At 42.1% G+C, this 18,110-nt stretch overlaps 1 protein-coding gene across 1 annotated transcript in view; it reads right to left on the bottom strand.

Moving 5' to 3' along the window:
* The window catches only part of NIBAN1 (niban apoptosis regulator 1), a 99,427-nt gene that overhangs the window by 42,015 nt on the left and 39,302 nt on the right, over positions 1-18,110 (bottom strand). Inside the window, exons 2-4 of the mRNA XM_060232399.1 lie at positions 2,914-3,044; positions 1,663-1,794; positions 134-248 (exon numbers count right to left, since the gene is read on the bottom strand). Of these exons, the coding sequence (XP_060088382.1) occupies positions 134-248; positions 1,663-1,794; positions 2,914-3,044 (378 nt within the window). The remainder of the gene's footprint in view (positions 1-133; positions 249-1,662; positions 1,795-2,913; positions 3,045-18,110) is intronic.

The raw sequence follows: 18,110 nt of genomic DNA, 5'->3' as shown, positions 1-18,110 counted from the left end.
CAAAAAATGGATAGTTACAAAAGTTATCAGAAGCTGTTGCCTCCAGAACCAATTCATTTTTAAGGCCTAGCAATGGTCAAACGCAAGAAAAAACACTGAAATAACATTCCTCATAAGTTTTGCTGTGTCTTACCACTGGGGTCTGGAAAGTGTTTATCAGATAGAGAGTTATACTCTTCCTCTGTTGTCAGTACTTTGCCTCCAACAGGGAGAATACAGCTTTTAGCGCTAAGGCCCTTCTGGAAAGCCTGGGTCAGAAGGAGAGAAATGAAGTTTTGGAAAAACAGCTTAGCCTAAGTTCATGAAACTTATCCAATTCAGTCTGCTTCTACACCGCTCTGATTATCTGTTGTGCATTCAGAATAAATGACAACATACCAAGAAATTACACAAACATTCTGAATGGACATTTTATATATATATATATGTCAAACAGTTCAGCTTTTCCTGGCACAGTATTTGGACTGACTGTTCGCTTCCCCGTAATACTAGAATTTGGGGGTATGCAATGGACTGACCCAGCAGTACAATCAGGGCAGACAAAAAGCAGCCACAGAACTCAGTGCAACAGGATGGCTCATAAAGAGGACAAATTCTTTTTATTTATTTATTTAGGATTTATATCCCGCCCTTCCCACGAGGTGGCTAGTTTCTGTGGAAACTAGATTCATCAAAGGCTGTTAAGTCAAGATGACTAAATGGAACCTCTATGTTCAGAGGATGCATATCTCTGAATACCCACTCACTGCTATGCGAAAACTCTGACCTGCACACTTTGTTTGTAGAGGTGTAGACTGAGCATCTGCTTGACCACTCAGGGAAACAGCATAATAGGCAGTCTGATCCAGAACATCTATTTTTATGTTCTTAAGGGCAGGCAAGCACTGGATATTTCATAAGAAACTTCTCCAATTCACTATATCTACATGCAGCTGCCCTGGAAGACTATCTAGAAGCTGCAGCTGGTACAGAATGCTGTAACTGAAGTGTTTACTAGGGACATTTCACTCTAGTCTTATTCCAACTATACCAGGGGTGGCCAAACTGTGGCTTGAGAGCCACATGGGGCTTCTTCACACATATTGCGTGATTCTCAAAGCCACCACCACCCCATCGACCAGCTTGTGACTTGGAAAATCCATTTAAAGTTAAAGTTGCTTTCTTTCTACCTCTCCCTCCCCATCTATTTATTTTCCTTTCTTCCTTCCCTCCCTCAAAACATCTGACATTCATATCTTGCAGCTCTGGGTAGCGACCCAAGGAAAGGGCTTTCTCAGCTGTGACACCAAAACTTTGGAACTCTCTCTAACAGGAGATTTGTCTGTCTCTCTCTTTCAGTGTCTTCTGCCAGTGGGTGAAGACTTTTTCATTTCATTTGGCGTATCTCCAATAACTGTTATTGGTCCTCCTTCCTGGTTCAGGTATTTATGTTTTTATTGAATTAATGTATAATTTCAATGTTGTTTTAATTGTTTTATAATTTTAATCATTTCTAATTGCTGCCTTGGGGACTCAGATCAGGTGGAAAGGTGGCACAAAATATTTTAAACAAATGCATAATAATTAAAATACCATTGCCACTGAAGAAAACATTAGAATCCATTATAGAACATGACAGATGTAAGCACCTAAATATCAGATGCTGATAAATCAGAGATTTACCTCTTTGTTTTCAAAACTCTCCACAGCATAGTTGTTCTTAATCACTATGTATCTGTCCTTCCATTTCTTCAGGTCTTCAGCAAAATGTGACACTTCTCCTTCATAAAAGATCACAGTGGATTCTGCCGGAGGCTGTGGAGACCAGTTAGGAAATGATTACAGGGAAATAGAATGGATTTATTGGGAGCCTTCCCAGTGATTAATTTATAAAGAGAGGCACAGAATTTCAAAGCCTGTCCAGAAGATGTCTTGGGAAATGGATGGCTTAGCCTTGAAGGGTGGTTGTTTGGGGGCTGGCAACTCTCACCCAATAAATGAGAAAAATATTGGGTCAAGTTTTTTAAAAAATCAGTAGGGCTGTGCAAGGGTCTGTAGTTCTGATTCCTGATACCAAACGATGCTTGTTTTTAATTGTAGTTTTAGTAATTTTATCATCAGTTAATATTTTACTCAGTATCTTCTGGAGTGAAAACATTCAAAAATCTAACAAATCTAAGAAATGAACCAGCTGGCCTCTTCACAAACTCAAGAGGCACCTCTCATCTTTATTATAAGGCCAAACAAGACTGATAGAGAGTATTCATGATTAGAATGTTCCACGAGTTTGTTTTCTTTTTAAAAAAATAAATTGGCTCTGGAAGGGCAAATCCAATCACAGCTTTAACAATGGGTGAAGAGTACGACTAACCCCTATGTCATATCTTTACATATTTCAACAGGACAAATAGCTGATTATATATTACAGATTTAACTAAGTTTCAAAGCTTATTATTATTATCATCACAATCCATACCATGCCAAAGAATTCTAAGAACGGTCTGAAAAGCTTGGGATCTTATAAGAAAAGTATTCTCAGCACTCTTACAAAAGTACATGTTTACATATTTTCAGAGTCCATTTGTGGGACATGGGGAACATTAAATCTCTCTCAAGCAGACTTAAAATGTGTGGTATAGATGCAGCTGCTCTGACCTGGATGATCCAGGATAGCCTGATCTCATCAGATCTTGGAATTTAAGCAGTGTTGGCCCTGGTTAGTACTTCAATAGGAAACCACCAGGAAGCTCACAGTTGCTACATGGAGGCAAGCAAAGGCAAACCACCTCTGTGTATCTCTTGCCTTGAAGACCCTACACAGGGTTAGAGAGAGAGAACGCACAGAATTCACAGGGCTCAGTGGGCTACAGCAGTGGGAGGCAGGGAAGTCCCACGCTGAGGTGGTACTCAATCCCATCTCACAATACTCTTTACCTTCGTTTTTAAGAACTGGGACTGCAGGTCTCGGTTTTCTTCTAGCTCATTCTGGATATGCTTACAAAAGGACACTGCATACTGGCGTTTGTAATGTGGGCTGAAGTTCTTGATCACGGCTTCTGTCTTTCCTGAAATGGCAAATTGAAAAAAATGTGTTATTCCATTTTGTTTTTATTTCTTTCAGGCTTCTCAGCTACAGTTTTCAAAACTGTTTTTATAAATGAGTTCTGCAAAAGAACTGGATAACTGCAATCATCTCATGATGCTGGAAGGTAAATGTTCAGTACTGTGCAGGCAGGGCCAGTCAGTTCTCCTTGAGGGGTACCAGAACCTTAGATCTGCAAAGGGTTACATCTACTTGGACCACAATCTGGTCCAGGAGGTGGAGCATAGGCTGCTAGCCTGGCACTGCTTGTCTGCTTGGCTATCTTGGCACAAGCTTGCTGCCACCATTACTCTTGCTGGACGGAAGCAAATTCTGGTGGGCTTGTGGACAGGATCCTGGGCCAGCACTTTGTTGTCCCAGGTCTTGAGGCAACAAAGATAAGTTCTGGTGGAAGAGCTCCAATTATAGACTCCTCAGAGGCACATTCTGGAGGAGCTCCAGTTGCTGGGTCTCAGAGGCAGCCTCTAGAACAGATGAGCCGGGGACATCTACCCTGCAGGGGTCTCCCACAGTTCCCCGCTCTCCCTCAGACCATTTTTCTAGCTCCTTCTTTGAGGCTTCTTAATCAGATTTCAGAGTCATGACAGTAATGAAGTTCCTACTGGACTTGTGCCATGATGACAATATTCCCTAGATCCATGTAAAAATAATACCCTTTATTTTCTCTGACATTATAGCACTGCTCTGTACTCTTTTCTGAAAAGCATAATAGAACAGGATCTCTTGTCTCCTAAGGACATTTCCTCATTCTTGCTCCATTCTTGATGAGCTACGCCAGCATAAATGCTCTCCATTGCTGGGAGCTTTCAAGATCACATAAATAGTTGGCCATTTTTCCGATGGGTTGAGCAAGACCAAGCGCTGCCAGTGAGCATGTATAATATTGAACAGGACATAATTTAGTAAGTTCTAATCAAAGAGCCTTTGTTTAATCAATCTAAAATTATAGGATTCATCAGATAGAAAAAGGTCTTCAATTGCAATTCCTATGTGCTTGAGGATATCTATAATCCCTTCCAGCCACACAGTCTTTGTCAGCCATTTACCTGCTCAACCTTTTCCCATAAGCTGCTTTCTGTGCAAGACTGTTTTCCGGTATATGTTTACAAATGTAATTATCCCTCTGGAACCCCATGGAATAAAAGCAACCAGAGAGTGATTTTGATTGATAAAATGACAAGGAGGGAAAGGTGTAAACTGCTCTTTCCCATGTTGCTCCTCCAGTCCAAATGACACCCTCCTGAGATCTCTCTACATTAAACACACTCTCTCTGTGTCTTGAAACCACTGCAGGATTTCTGCAAATGGAAAGGAGAGTGATTTTCACCTATTCCTCCCAGCATTGTAAATTCTGGGTTGGAAGTGGAGATTGGGGAGAGCATGATTTGAGGATAGGAGGGAACTCAGGAGGCAGCCATTTTCTGCTAGAGAATTAATCTCTGGGGACAGGAAATTAGCTGTAATTCTGGGAGATCTCCAGACATCATTTGGGAGTCCCTGTCCACAAGGAGCACCATTATGGGCAGCATTCTGGACAGTGAAGTGGGAGGGAATGCAAGCAAGTTATATTCTACTGGTGGATCCAAGTACCAGGGTTTCTTTATACACAATTGTATGTACCATATTGACCGATTTCCCACTTGCCTTACGCCGCTCTCATGTTCCTCTTCTCAGCAGGGCTTCCTTCAGATTTCACACTATCTGCCCCGGGGCTGTGACTAGCATCGGCTTTTTCACACAGCAAACAGAAACCTCTAAAAACCAGTTTGTTTGCTGCACAAAAAAGTTGACGCTAGTCGCAGCCCCGGGGCAGAGAGTGTGACATTGGAAGGAAGCCCCGCCGAGAAGATGAACCTGAGTGGCATAACGCGAGTGGGAAATCTGTCATTATGTCATCAGGAAGCCCCCAGATCAGGAATCTCACCTCAGCTATTGACTCACTAAGCCTTCTTGTATCAGGTCCTGCCTCTGTCTTTTTTCCGCAATGCAGGGATAAGACCACCGATCTACCTTACTGTACCTACAGCATTCTGAATACTCTAAAGCACTATATAAGTGCCAAATATTACTACTGTGCAAGTTACTTTGTAATGCATTTAATCTGAAATCTTCCAGTACTGGATTTCTGTACAACCAACTGAGGATTACCCACAAGTGATACCCCCCCCCCCCCCGTTTGTTATCTAGAATAAAGAGGTCTCTTCTGTCATGGTGCTGCTAAATTGTTAATATTATTGGGTAACTCTATATGGAAATGATTTTATAGCAATTGATTCTAAATGGAACACTAACTTCAAGTTCTCAGGAATCTGAATCCAAAATCTTAATGATATAACTTCCTTTGTAGTTCTGTTGCCCTTTATATTTCTCAATTTATGGTTACCTACAAACCACTAATTCTTTCCATAGACTTTCTAAAGAGCAATTGGCCTTTTACATATGGGAAATACCAAGTTATCCATTCTTAAGAGGCCTTATAGTACATCTGGCTGTTGTTTACAACTTTTGCTTCCTTCCAGCTGTTCAAAATTCTTAAATCACTTCCACTGTTTTCTTTTCTATTTTCTGAGGAGAATTCACATCCTTGCCTTCTACAGCAGAGTGAATCCAAAATTTCTCAAGGCAATTCATAGTCTGTTCTGCATCTCACCATCCCTATCTGTGTAGAATTTGTATGGAAATATTTCCCATCTGTTCCCAGCTGCATGCCATTCCTATAGCAACCTCAGTGTTTTGGCACAAGGGAAAGCAATATTACATAATATGTCACGTTCTCAGGGTGCAGGCAAGCAGGAGTCCAAAGCCAGTCCAAGGTCAAAGTCCAGGAAATCAAGCAGGAGCCAAGTCACCAATGCAGAATCACAAACCGGAATCAGAAGTCAATGTCCAAAAGCCAAAAGGTCAGGGTGCCAAGGAAATCAAGCAGGTCAGGATCAGGAAGGAGCATGGATGCAAGCCAGAGAATAGACTTGTTGCTTCCACAAGGTTACCAGGTTCTGGGTGGGAGCTATATGGGAGTCTCAATCAGCCTGCTCCCTGGGTGGCAGTGACTCTGCTAGAACTCAGGGCTGAGAGACCTGAAGCATCGGCGCGCCTCATGCCTTCACTCTGAAAGTTCTTTCCGGAGCCTGCTTCGAACTCTTGAGATGGAAGGAGGAGAGCTTGGAGGAGATTGATCATCAACAGCTGTCACTGGTGCCTGGAGAGTGATTGATGGGCTAGCTGCTGTTTGTTCAGCTGAGGAAATGGCTGGCAACACTTCCAGGTCTGTTAACCCTGGGTGCCATTGATGCAGAGATACACCGTGATTAGGCCTTGCAGTGTGGCCAGTTGGTCTACTCGTGCCACCTCATCAAGGACTCTGTCAGCCAGCCCCTCCGTATACTGGTCCATGAGGGCAGCCTCATTCCAAGCCAGGCCTTGGGCCAGAAGCTTGAACTCTGTGGAGTACTGGGAAACAGAGTCCTTACCCTGCTTCAGGGTCCGGATCTTCCGATTGGCGGTGGCTGCTTGCTGGGGGTTAATAAAGGCTACCGCCATATGACTCAGAAAGCCCTGGTAGTCAGTCAGCAGGGGCGATGGGGCTAGAAGCAAAGGGGTAGGCCATTTAGCTGCCTGTCCCTTTAAGAGGCTGACAATGGAGCATATCTTGGTCTTGTCATTGGGGAAGTCTCTGGCACGTAATTCAACATACAGTTTGCACTGTGCCAGGAATGCAGGAAACTCCTCCACCTTCCCAGTGAACTTCTCTGGGAGAAGCACCGGGCACTTGGGTGGGGCAGCGACAGTGGCTTGCTGCTGCTGTTGCAGGTGAGTCACCATTTGAGTGAGGTGCTTTACCTGAGCGATCAAGGCTGCTAGCTGCCCAGAGCCTCCACTTGCCTCTCATCCATCTTGTGGAGTGAGTGTGTGTGGTGGAAGCAATCTGTCATGTTCTCAGGGTGCAGGCAGGCAGGAGTCCAAAGCCAGTCCAAGGTCAAAGTCCAGGAAATCAAGCAGGAGCCAAGTCACCAATGCAGAATCACAAACCGGAATCAGAAGTCAATGTCCAAAAGCCAAAAGGTCAGGGTGCCAAAAAAATCAAGCAGGTCAGGATCAGGAAGGAGCATGGACGCAAGCCAGAGAATAGACTTGTTCCTTCCACAAGGTTACCAGGTCCTGGGTGGGAGCTATATGGGAGTCTCAATCAGCCTGCTCCCTGGGTGGCAGTGACTCTGCTAGAACTCAGGGCTGAGAGACCTGAAGCATCGACATGCCTCATGTCTTCGCTCTGAAAGTTCTTTCCAGAGCCTGCTTCCAACTCGAGATGGGAGGAGGAGAGCTTGGAGGAGACTGATCGCCAACAGCTGACACTGGTGCCTGGAGAGTGACTGATGGGCCAGCTGCTGTTTGTTCAGCTGAGGAACTGGCTGGCAACTCTTCCAGGTCTGTTAACCCTCCCAGCTCCTCCTCGTCAGGGCTCATGACATAATATCTGAATGCATTTGCACCATCTAGACTTTCAGGTCTAGCTTTTAACAATTTCTCTACGATCAGCCCTTATGTTAACAAGAGATTTTTACTTAAAATTGATTTTGTGTTGCCTCAGTGGACAATATTCTTTACTTGGATAAGATGCAATTGACAAAACACAAGAAACTCAGCATTTATTTTATAAAACAGGTCCCCAGTCATGCAGAATTTCAGGTCCATGTTTTATACTTTTCCTTCCCTGAAATTCAGAGCAACAAGTCTCCCCTTGGGGAGAAAGCATTGGGGAGATTATGGTGTCTTGGTAATTATCTACTTGTTTACAGATGTTAGGTTGAGCAAGCAGAAGGAACTGCAAAAGCATGCACAAAGGCAGACAATGTCCATCTCAAAGTAACATCAGTTTAAAATGCTGAAATCCTGAATCAGCTCCCAAGTCAGATCCAAATAAACTCATTCCGTTCAACATCCTTGCAAGCATTTGGATGGGCAAAACAAAAACAAAAAACAATCTCCTCATACATAGTTAGGGAAGTGGGCTTTAGAGACAGAACAGCCGAGTTTTCCACAAGCAAATACCACCACCTACCAAGTTATAAAAAAAACCTCTGTGAAAGGCCTTGTGTACAACAAACCAACATAGGTGAACCTGGTGATCTTTCAAAGGTCTATTCAGACCTTCTAGTTAAATGTTCTTTGTTGCCATGGATGTTTCTTTACTTCTCCCAAGGACGGGGAACAAAAATACCTTTCCTGTAGTGTGTGTTAGCAGGTTATAAAAACACTTTAAAATTCCTTTATCAGTGATAACAGAATTGGACGTTAAACCCATCAGAGTTTTGGCCAAGTGATTTTGCTTTCCACATGAATATATATAGCTTGGGAATGTCACTAATACCCTTAATTTTCCTCTAGATTTCCAAAAACTTGAGAACCAATTCTCCCCATGCAGCCTATTTCCAAATTTAGTACTGATTCTTTTGTGTGCATGCTGAAGTTGTTTCATGAAGCTCAGCCAAGTTTTTGTATTAGTTTGCTTGGCTAGACTGCTAAGCTCCATCCAGCCTGGGGAGGGGGCAAGCACAGTCAAGAGCTAGAGAATGCAGTGGAATAGGTCTGTCCTGTAGGAAGAATGGAAAGGACACCAGAAGCAGAATATGTAAATCCTCTATGGCACTGACTGCTGCCATCTCTGGGTGAGAACACTGCCACACCTACAGCAATTGTTTCCCAAACAGAGAACTCCCCCTTGATGGTTCTTGCCAATGAATCTCCTCCATATTGTGCCACGCCATGGAACTTCCATTGCATGCAGAGGAGTCAGAGACAAGTTCTAAGCCAGGCACATATACTAAAGTGTTTGCTCCCTTGCCACTAGTTTTTGGATCTATTTTTAAAGCAGCATCTGTGTTGCCCCAAATCCTTTTTTAGTTGGAAAAATATCCTGAAAAAAAATTAATATATAAATACAGACAACAGATAAAGCCTGTTAAGCCTCACTATCATCCCACATTAATCAAGCACACAACCTAGAAAGCACCAAGCATTCTACACACTGCAGTAAATTAGTAACCATCAGCAAGTCCCCCTCTTATTCCCTAACACACATTTTCAGAAATACTACCCTGACCTTGGTAAACACACCATGGGGCAACTCTACCCCCATTTGGCAGCTAAATCATCTGACCAGGCCCCGCCTCAAAAAACCTGTTCATTATCTGCATTCAGGGACAGAACACTATTTCAGATAAATTATTAATGGCAGGTTCTTTAATGGCCTTGAGGACTCTTCGGATAGAAATACACTTAAAGAAGTAAATATTTGGAATTTTGGCCTACCCAGTTACAATGGTAGACTGCACTGCTGACCATCTCACACTTACACACAGTGCAGGCAAAGAAAGTCAAGTAGTCACATAAACAGGTTCTTTTTTGATGTCTAAGAGAATGTGATACACTTATCAAAGGCAGGTCTATTAAAGTTAGCCTCACATTAAGAGAAAATGTAAGTGGGGTTAATGGTTCATTGTTTTATCAATAGCTGTTGTGCTTGAGTCCTCTATCCCCCCCTTTTGTAATCTCTTCCTTTCTCCCATGAACACACATAAGATATAATAATAATAATAATAATAATAATAATAATAATAATAATAATAATACATTTTATTTATACCCCGCCCTCCCCGCGGAGGCAGGCTCAGGGCGGCTTACAGGACATGGCATAAGCCATGTTATAACAATAAAAACAGGATAATACAATTAAATACAATTCACAATTAACATTAAATAATCTAAAAACAGTCTAAAACAATATAATTTAGTGGTGCTACTATCTCAGTTGTGTTAAAGATGGCGTGATGCTTATGCCAGGTTCCATCTTAGAAGGCTAGTTGGAAGAGGGCGGTTTTGCACGCCCTACGGAATTGATTAAAATCCCGTAGGGCCCGCACCTCTTCCAGCAGCTGGTTCCACCATTGGGGAGCATTTATAGAGAAGGCCTGTTCTCTAGTTGTTTTTAATTTGGCCTCCTTTGGCCCAGGTACTTCCAGAAGATTTTGTGAGCTAGATCGTAGTGCTCTCTGGGGAACATGTGGAGAGAGGCGGTCCCTAAGGTAGGCATATAGGGCTTTAAAGGTAATAACCAGCACCTTGTAACGAACTTGGAATACAGTTATTAATTATTAAGATCATTATGATCTACTCTGACTGGAAGCAGTTCTCTAGGATCACAGGTAGAGGTCTTCCACATAACCTACTACCAAGTCCCACTTTTAGCCAGAGATACAGGGGACTGAACCTGGGATTTTCTATACACAGAGCAGATTCTCCACCATTAAGCCACACATACCCTTCTTTCTCTAAAACAAACTGACCACATCCACCACAAGAGATAGAGTAGCTAGACACTATTGTTCAACTGGGCAGAGCTTTTACAATCTCCTCTCTTCATTTCCCCTGCCTTTTCCTCCCTTACCCTGTCTCTTTTAAAGAAATAAAACTTTTTTTTAAATGCTTTTTCTACCACCTCACACTAGGAAAACACTTAATCCATCATTCCTATTTTGCCACCATTTTATCACTGCTGTTTTTATAGATGGTAATTTGGAAGTTTTTATAGATGGTTATTTGGAAAACTGCGTGCCTGAGCTACAAGTTCTGATGCAAACTCAAAACTCCGGACAGTTCTAGTCTTCACTTGAAATTGTAGATGATGCTGCATTTTTACAAATTGAGGACTAGAAACTTTTTAAAGGAAATGGAGAATCCCAGCAGCAATATATATGCCAAATATCAGATTTTGTGTGATATGCGGTATATGCAAAATGCCAGGAGTGGTTCAAGCTTGTCTGTAATGAGTGCATTAAAGATGGGTGGGATGCTGTACATGCACTGCAATTATATTCTGTTCAAATTACTACTTAGCAAGCATCCTATATCTGTAAAATGCTTCTACAGAATATCATATATTCATGGGGTTTTGAGTAGGAGTTTGCATCTGAATAGTTTCAGTGAAACACTGCATTGGAAAACCCATCAAAGTAATAAAAGGAGTCCACATTTTATTCCCCTCGCCTCACCGGTTTGAGAAATTCTTGTACTAACCGTCAACCAGTAAGTACAGTCAAAATGTGAGTGTGTCGTCCCCCCCCCCTCCAGCACTAAAACTCTGAAATAAATCTGGAAGAATGTTTGAAAGCCGTGGCACAAAAAGTTTTGCTCACTCAATGCAAAACTATTTACTGCTTAAAACAATGTGAGCTTAAGTCAAAAATAGTAACTTTCAAGCAATAGGTGTTGTTGTGATGAAGAAATGCAGGATGTCCTGATTAACACCCAAGGGACCCTATCCCCAGATAAATCACCATCTTGCCTGGGAACCAAGCAATAAAATCTTTGGGTTTCAGGCTGAGAGGCATGTCCACCCTTTATGGAGACAAATAGGCAGAACAGGATTTGCCTGTCAGAAATAGGCAAAACAGATTACTTTTGGATTTCTTGCTCTAGGGCCATAAGGGTAGACTTGCCCCTGGTTATGATTGGACAGAGCAAATGGCAGAAGGAGTGGGAGATTCAACCGTCATTTCAGGATATGTCAAAGAGGAATCCTCCTAGCTGGAAAGAAACATTTAAAAGGTTCAGAGAACATTCTGTCAAAGTATGCAAGCCAAGAACTGGGGAAACAGAGAGATATGGAATGAAGCCCACTATTTCAACGCTCCTTATTTAAGGTTTTCCTTATGCCCAGTCCTCGGAAAGCAATGTCAAGGTAAAACCAGTGACTTGGACAATCTGGTTAGCTTCATGGTTTTGTTTATTTTTATTTGCTTTTATAGAGCTTCTGCTAATGTTCTGACACCAGTTTCCTGTGGTTCTGTGCAGGAGGAGAAGATTCTCCCAGATAAACTACTACACCAAACTGGCTCTCTGTATGTTAGTAAATAAAGGTCTTTTTTTCCCTTTTAAAAAATCTCATACTACATACAAAAAGTTCTCACCCTACACCAGGCCATTTATCCACATAAATCTGAAAACATGCGACCAGGCTAGAAAGTTATCAGGCCGAGGAGAGTATATTTCAGCAAACACATAATAGGTTGCATCTGTCAGTGCCTGAAACTTCTGACAGCAAAGGGAAGGAAGATATGTTTGAGTGGCTGCATGCATCTTCACCATATAGCAGGAGGGAGTGGGCAGGTGGGTTTGTGCCCCCACAAATACATGAATTTCTCTACTGCCTCTAGTGTATTTGCAGGCAAGGCGAGCGGATTGCTACAGGTGTATTTTCTTTAATATGTATCTTGATATTAGAGGGGAATGTACAAGTCCTATAAGGTTTGGGTTTTCTTTCAATAGAATTTCGTTTTTTGCTGAACCGCTAGTTAGATGAGTCAGTACTCTTAAATTACAGCAAAACTCTGCACTGACTCACCCCCTCCTCACTTGTTGACTTACTCAGGCATCATGGAATGCAAGCTCTAATTTATTCTGCATGTAGTCTTCTCACTCCTTCATTTTCTCATGCCATTCCACTAGACTGCAAGCTCTCTGGACTTAGGAATGTCCCACACCAGTGAGAATCACTGCATCACCCCAGACAGATAAGCCAAGTGCCTGCTGCTATAATGAGAGGCAGGCTGATTTTATGTGTGAATGCTGTTAACCCAAATTGCTAAAAATCAGACTTCCCCATGTTCCTAATTTATTTTTTTTAAAGAACAGCAATTCTGGTCCTTCATTTCAAACATGGCCAAAAGTGCAATGGCTAGAAAGTTATCCATAACATTCATGGCCATCATATTCAGTTTGGAGTTCAGAGATGCTTTCATTTTGTGCCACACTAAAGTAAGAACTATATGCTAGTTTTAAAAGCGTGAAGGGGAAATACTGCTGACATTGTGGGTGGGTGCTTGGTGGCAAACTCTGCCAACCTGAAGTTATTATTTACAAAACAAGAACTCTGATCTCCTAGCTTGGAGTGGTTTTGACTGGATTCTGCTTTTGGTTTTTGTAGTCCTGAAAGCTCTCACCCAGGAGGGAAGGCAGCATGGTACAGCCTGATCTCATAAGATCTTGGAAACTAAGGAAGGGCAGTACTTGGAAAGAGGACCACCAAGGAAGACTCTGCAGAGGAAGGCAATGGCAAACCATCTCTGTTTAATTACTTGCCTTGAAAGCCCCTTTACTGAGATCGCCATAAATTGGCCATGACTTGACAGCACTTTACACACACACAAGTTCTCATCCAGAAGAGGCACATGTGTACTTTAAGAAGTCTGATACTGGGGAATCTGCCTGCAATCTCTGCTTCTACATTTCTCTTCTGGTGGACCAAGTCAAGAAGTCAATGTAACATCATCTCCAGATGGATTCTTCCCACCTGAATTCCCCTTTTAAAAAAATCAGACAGCACCAAATTCCTCCTTTCCACCATAATTCCTTATGTACATAGGGCTCCCTTGACTTAGGCCATCTGCGCTTCCTTGTCCAATGGAAGACAGATTGGTGGCCTACTTGCCAAAACAATAAGGATTGCACACAAAGGAGACACTTGTATAAATATAGCTCTAGAGTAATAACAATAGCAAAGTCTCAGCTGGAGCAAGAGATGACAAACACCAGCAGATTTGGCTCTGCAGTGAGACTCTTTCCTAAGGCAAGCACAGCCAAAGCACAGCGGCTTGAGCCAGTGAAGTGACCCAAAAATCAACCCTACAAAGAAAGAAACAAACTAAGGTTTGGGTTTTACATGCAAATGTTGTCAGGGAGCAGCTGAACATGCAACTCCAAAATTGCAGAAGGCCAGTGCAAAATGCCAAGGAAAGCTCCTGGATCGCTGCTGCCAGGTCAGGTTATAAGTACATCATGTGCAATTATGTTCACTGGATCTGACAACAGCTATCAAACTAGCAAAATCTACTTTAAGAGTAAAAGAAGCTGCCTAAATACGGGAGGGGAGGGAGATGAGATTCCTGGGTTAACAATGCATGGGGCAGCAGAGTTAAGCTACAGTCAACAATAGAAGAAACAGAGCTGCTGGGGTATTGGTGCAACAGGCGCATTTCAAAATTCTTTTGCCTTCAAATGTATTTCCTCCCCACCCTTGCTTTCATTAGGAGCTCTATTCTCAGAGAAATTTACTTTCACTGCACAAAAGGTGTTGGCACCAAACCAGTTTGACTCATCTTAAATTTCCTTCCCCTTTACTCAGCAGCACACAGTACCACAGTTCAGAGAAGAACATTTGTGACTGCATTGCTACAACAGTGATTCCAAAAAGTGGGGCATATGATGCTCTGATGCAAGGAAAAGTCAGCTGCTTGACAATGACAGTCAAATTGAAAAGAAGTTTTGGGTCTTCAGAGCAACTATTAAACTGAACAATGTTGTTGCATTTTGGGATATCGTTTCCCCAGAGAACAGCCAGGACAAGTGGTTGGTATGATGGCTTCATAAGATAATATAAAAGTAATAGCTTAAAGAGCCACTTCACACCTTCGCGGTCATCATATGAAGACTACAACATCACGTATGACTTGCAGGAGCAAATCAGAAACTGCATCTTAAAATGCCACCAGGGAGGGGGGAATTTTGTACCCTATGCCACAATAACTCAAGCACACAAATGCAACAAAGTGACTCAGGTTCAGACATTCAGATGCAAGCCATCAAATACAAGGAAATCAAAGGATATACATACATATATGAACCATCCCATACTTAATAAACAAGACTAAAGTAATTGCTTCCAACTCTTACAGAGCTATATCTGAATGTTTAAGCAGCTCCATGCCAGGTAAAAAAAAAAAGAAGTCAGTCTTAAGTATCATATGCCTGGACCAATGTTCCCTCTAAGTTGCAGAGTTTTGTGAGCAAAAATTCTGCTTTGCAAGCTACTGGTACTGATGTTGTGAGCTACTGACATTAAAGTTGTGAGCTACTGCATAAATTATTGTGCTCTGGGACCATTTTCCTGAGCTAAGACAAAAATGTGTGAGCTGGAGGCTAAAAATCTGTGAACTAGTTCAAGCTAATTCAGCTTAGAGGGAACACTAGCCGGACAATCAGGCATCTGGAATTCTTACAAACCAGATGACTCCAACAGGCAACTCTTGAGCTACCAGTAACTTTCCAGCTGCTGCATACTAAATCATGTATCCCCCAGAATACCTAGAAAAAAGATCACAAAAAGATGTATTCTAGAATTTTTTTAAACGCTTTTATTTCTTGGGGGTTTTCTCTGTGCTTCATTTCTGGTGTTCTTCCTAGGTTCAAACTACACATGATAATTTTTAATGAGCTCGGGAGGTTCTGTAACTTTTATTTTACAGCCTATTATTCCATAAATTATTATATTTTCCGCAACCCAACCCATCTCTCATTCCATTCAGCTGCCAGGAACTATATTCTCAAGCACCACAGGTGCTAATTTAGATCAGGAACATAATGCAAGGGGAAGAAGGGGTTTCAGCTGCCCCTTGTGCCTTTTTCTCAAACTTAAACAGCCCAGAGGTGTATCATTTGCCCTGGGGTGGGGAGCTGTACATGCCTTGTAATATCTAGTTTGAGTGTTAATTTATGGTCTGTTTCCAGGATAGAACAGAACTTGATTACATGCTGAATTAACTCATGTTATTTTGTACTTCTCAGAAGTAGGTCTCATTAAAGAAAAGTTTGGTGACCCCTGTTCAAGCTGATACTTGAGCCAAAGTTTACAAGGATCTTTTCAATTCTCTCTCCCTTCAAAAGGCAATTTAATTTGGGATTACTGTATCTTAATCCTATTCTTCCTTTACAGAGCTCAAGAAAGTATTACTAATGTGCCTCTCCTCTAACTACTTTATCTTCACAATAACTTTACCTTGGGGGAAATGACTCAGAGAAAGTGAGTGACTCAGTCAGCTTCATCACTATGTGGGGATCAGAACCTGGATCTTCTTTGTTTTTGTCTGATATCTGATCCACTACACCAAATTCACTCTTATTACGTATTTTACTTTGCTTCCTTCTTTAGTAATTCTGGCATTCACACTTTTTGCAATCCTGAGGTAAACACATTTTTGTTTAAATCATGATCTAAAATTCTAAGGACTATAACAAAAACTCAAAGATTCCTCATGCCTACCTGGGAGCAACATATGAAGCTTGGAAGGGAAAGAAGGGATCAAAATCTTAACATTTATTACAGTCGTAAGACCAGCATGCAGTTGAATAAGGGGAGAAGGGAAAGAGAAAAGACTGTCCCTTTTTCCTATGTAGAAGCTGCAGGGAGGGGAAGGCAATTGTTGGACATAGATTCAGATTTGCATTAGAGCATGGACAGAGTGCCAAATAGAATTGCACTAATCTTGATCATTTGCACTAACCTGACTTAACAAAGTATTATATATGTGTTCAAAGTGTCATGTTTGCAGTGTTATATTTACTGAGCTCACCTTAAAAGTATTATAGGGCCTTTTCTATGATTTTGGTTCCAAAGTCCTAACCAAGAACAATGGGCTACTGTTAGATATGAGAGGAAGTCTCCCCTTTAGCAGAGACTCGTTATCTTCATTTTGTTCTGTAAACATCTTTCGGTGAAAAGTAAACTATCTTTCTACCTCCAGGAGTCACCGGGAGCCTATCTCTTGGAGAAGGTCAAATCTCCCTGTTACAGCAGGAGCTCTGCGCTTACTCATCCTGGAATTAGGCCAGGAGGCCTACAGTGGAGTTGAACAGGGAAGGGGGCGAAACCACAGATATGAAGTATAGGGAAGTGGGGCAGGGGGGTCGAGATTAGCGGCCCCTGGGTGATATCTATTCATCTCTCACTTATTTGACCAATGAATGCAATTAGAATGTCAAAAGCGAAGACCGGTGTAGCCAGTCTGTGAGTTGCCCTTTGTTTACAGGAAGGTATAAGATGTTATGACTATGGGAAAGAATTTCGGAGGAGAACGGGGTGTATGGTTTGTTTTCTCCTCCCCACATTAATGTGAAAAAACAATAAAAGAGATCTGCACATCAACTCTTCTGCACCTCTGTCATTCATGAAGTCCTTTGACAGGGAAGAAGGGGACTTCATCTGTGTGCAACACAATGGAAAGCTGAAGTCAGAAGGGCAGATAAAGGGTTGCCAACTCCAGGTTAGGAAATTCCTGGAGATTTAAGGGGTAGAGCCTGGAGAGACTGGGGTTTGAGGAGGGGTGGGACCTCAGGCAGATACAATGCCATACACTCCACCCTCCAAACCAGCCATTTCCTTCTGGAAACCACTGTTGCCAATCTCCAGGTGAGAGCTGGAGATCACTCAGAATTACAACTGCTCTTTAGATGGCAAAGATCAGCTCCTCTTGAGGTGCAGGGGAAGTGAATGCCTTTACTTGGGTGTGTGGAAAGACAGCAAGGGTGGGGGAGCATTCGCCCAGAGCCTCTTTCTAAAGTCTGTTGTATTTTTCTTCACAATGAGCCTTATTCCTAGTTTGTACATAGTTTCAGAGGGTAGCCATGATGGTCTGCCGCAGAGCAGCGAGATTTGACTCCAGTAGCATCTCAGGGACTATGAAGGGTTTTGGGATATAAACTGAGAGTCAATGCTCATTGAAGTTAGCACTGACTTCTGAAAGCTTATACCCCAAAAATCTTATTGGTTTCTAAGGTGTTACTGGACTCAAATATACCCATACATTTATCATTAAAATGGGATAGTTTGCATTGGGTCTATCACTTAATGACTGTACTTCAAGTCAATGACTACATCATAAATGTCTTTGACTTGCATATGAGAATAGGCCATTACACATTTAACATGACAGAAAGAACTTTGGTATCTGCTCAAATCAAAAGAAAATCCAGCCTTTCACTGGCATTTTATCTTGCTTCCACATTTGTACATATAATGTCCTTGCAGCTGAAAGCAAGTACCACAACAATGTCCTATCTTGCTTAGGAAAACTTTCCATTTGTAATCCCACCAGAAAGATATCTGGTGCTCTCTTGATGTCATAACCCAAGATTTTAGAGGTCTCTTGTTGATCATTTGCCAAAAGTTTTTTGCTTTATTGCAAGTCCACCACATATG

The sequence above is a fragment of the Heteronotia binoei genome, chromosome 2, assembly GCF_032191835.1.
Source record: "Heteronotia binoei isolate CCM8104 ecotype False Entrance Well chromosome 2, APGP_CSIRO_Hbin_v1, whole genome shotgun sequence".
NCBI classification, from domain to species: Eukaryota; Metazoa; Chordata; class Lepidosauria; order Squamata; family Gekkonidae; genus Heteronotia; species Heteronotia binoei.
The sequence above is the reverse complement of the archived record's forward strand: the minus strand, read 5'-3'. Positions and strand labels throughout refer to the sequence as shown.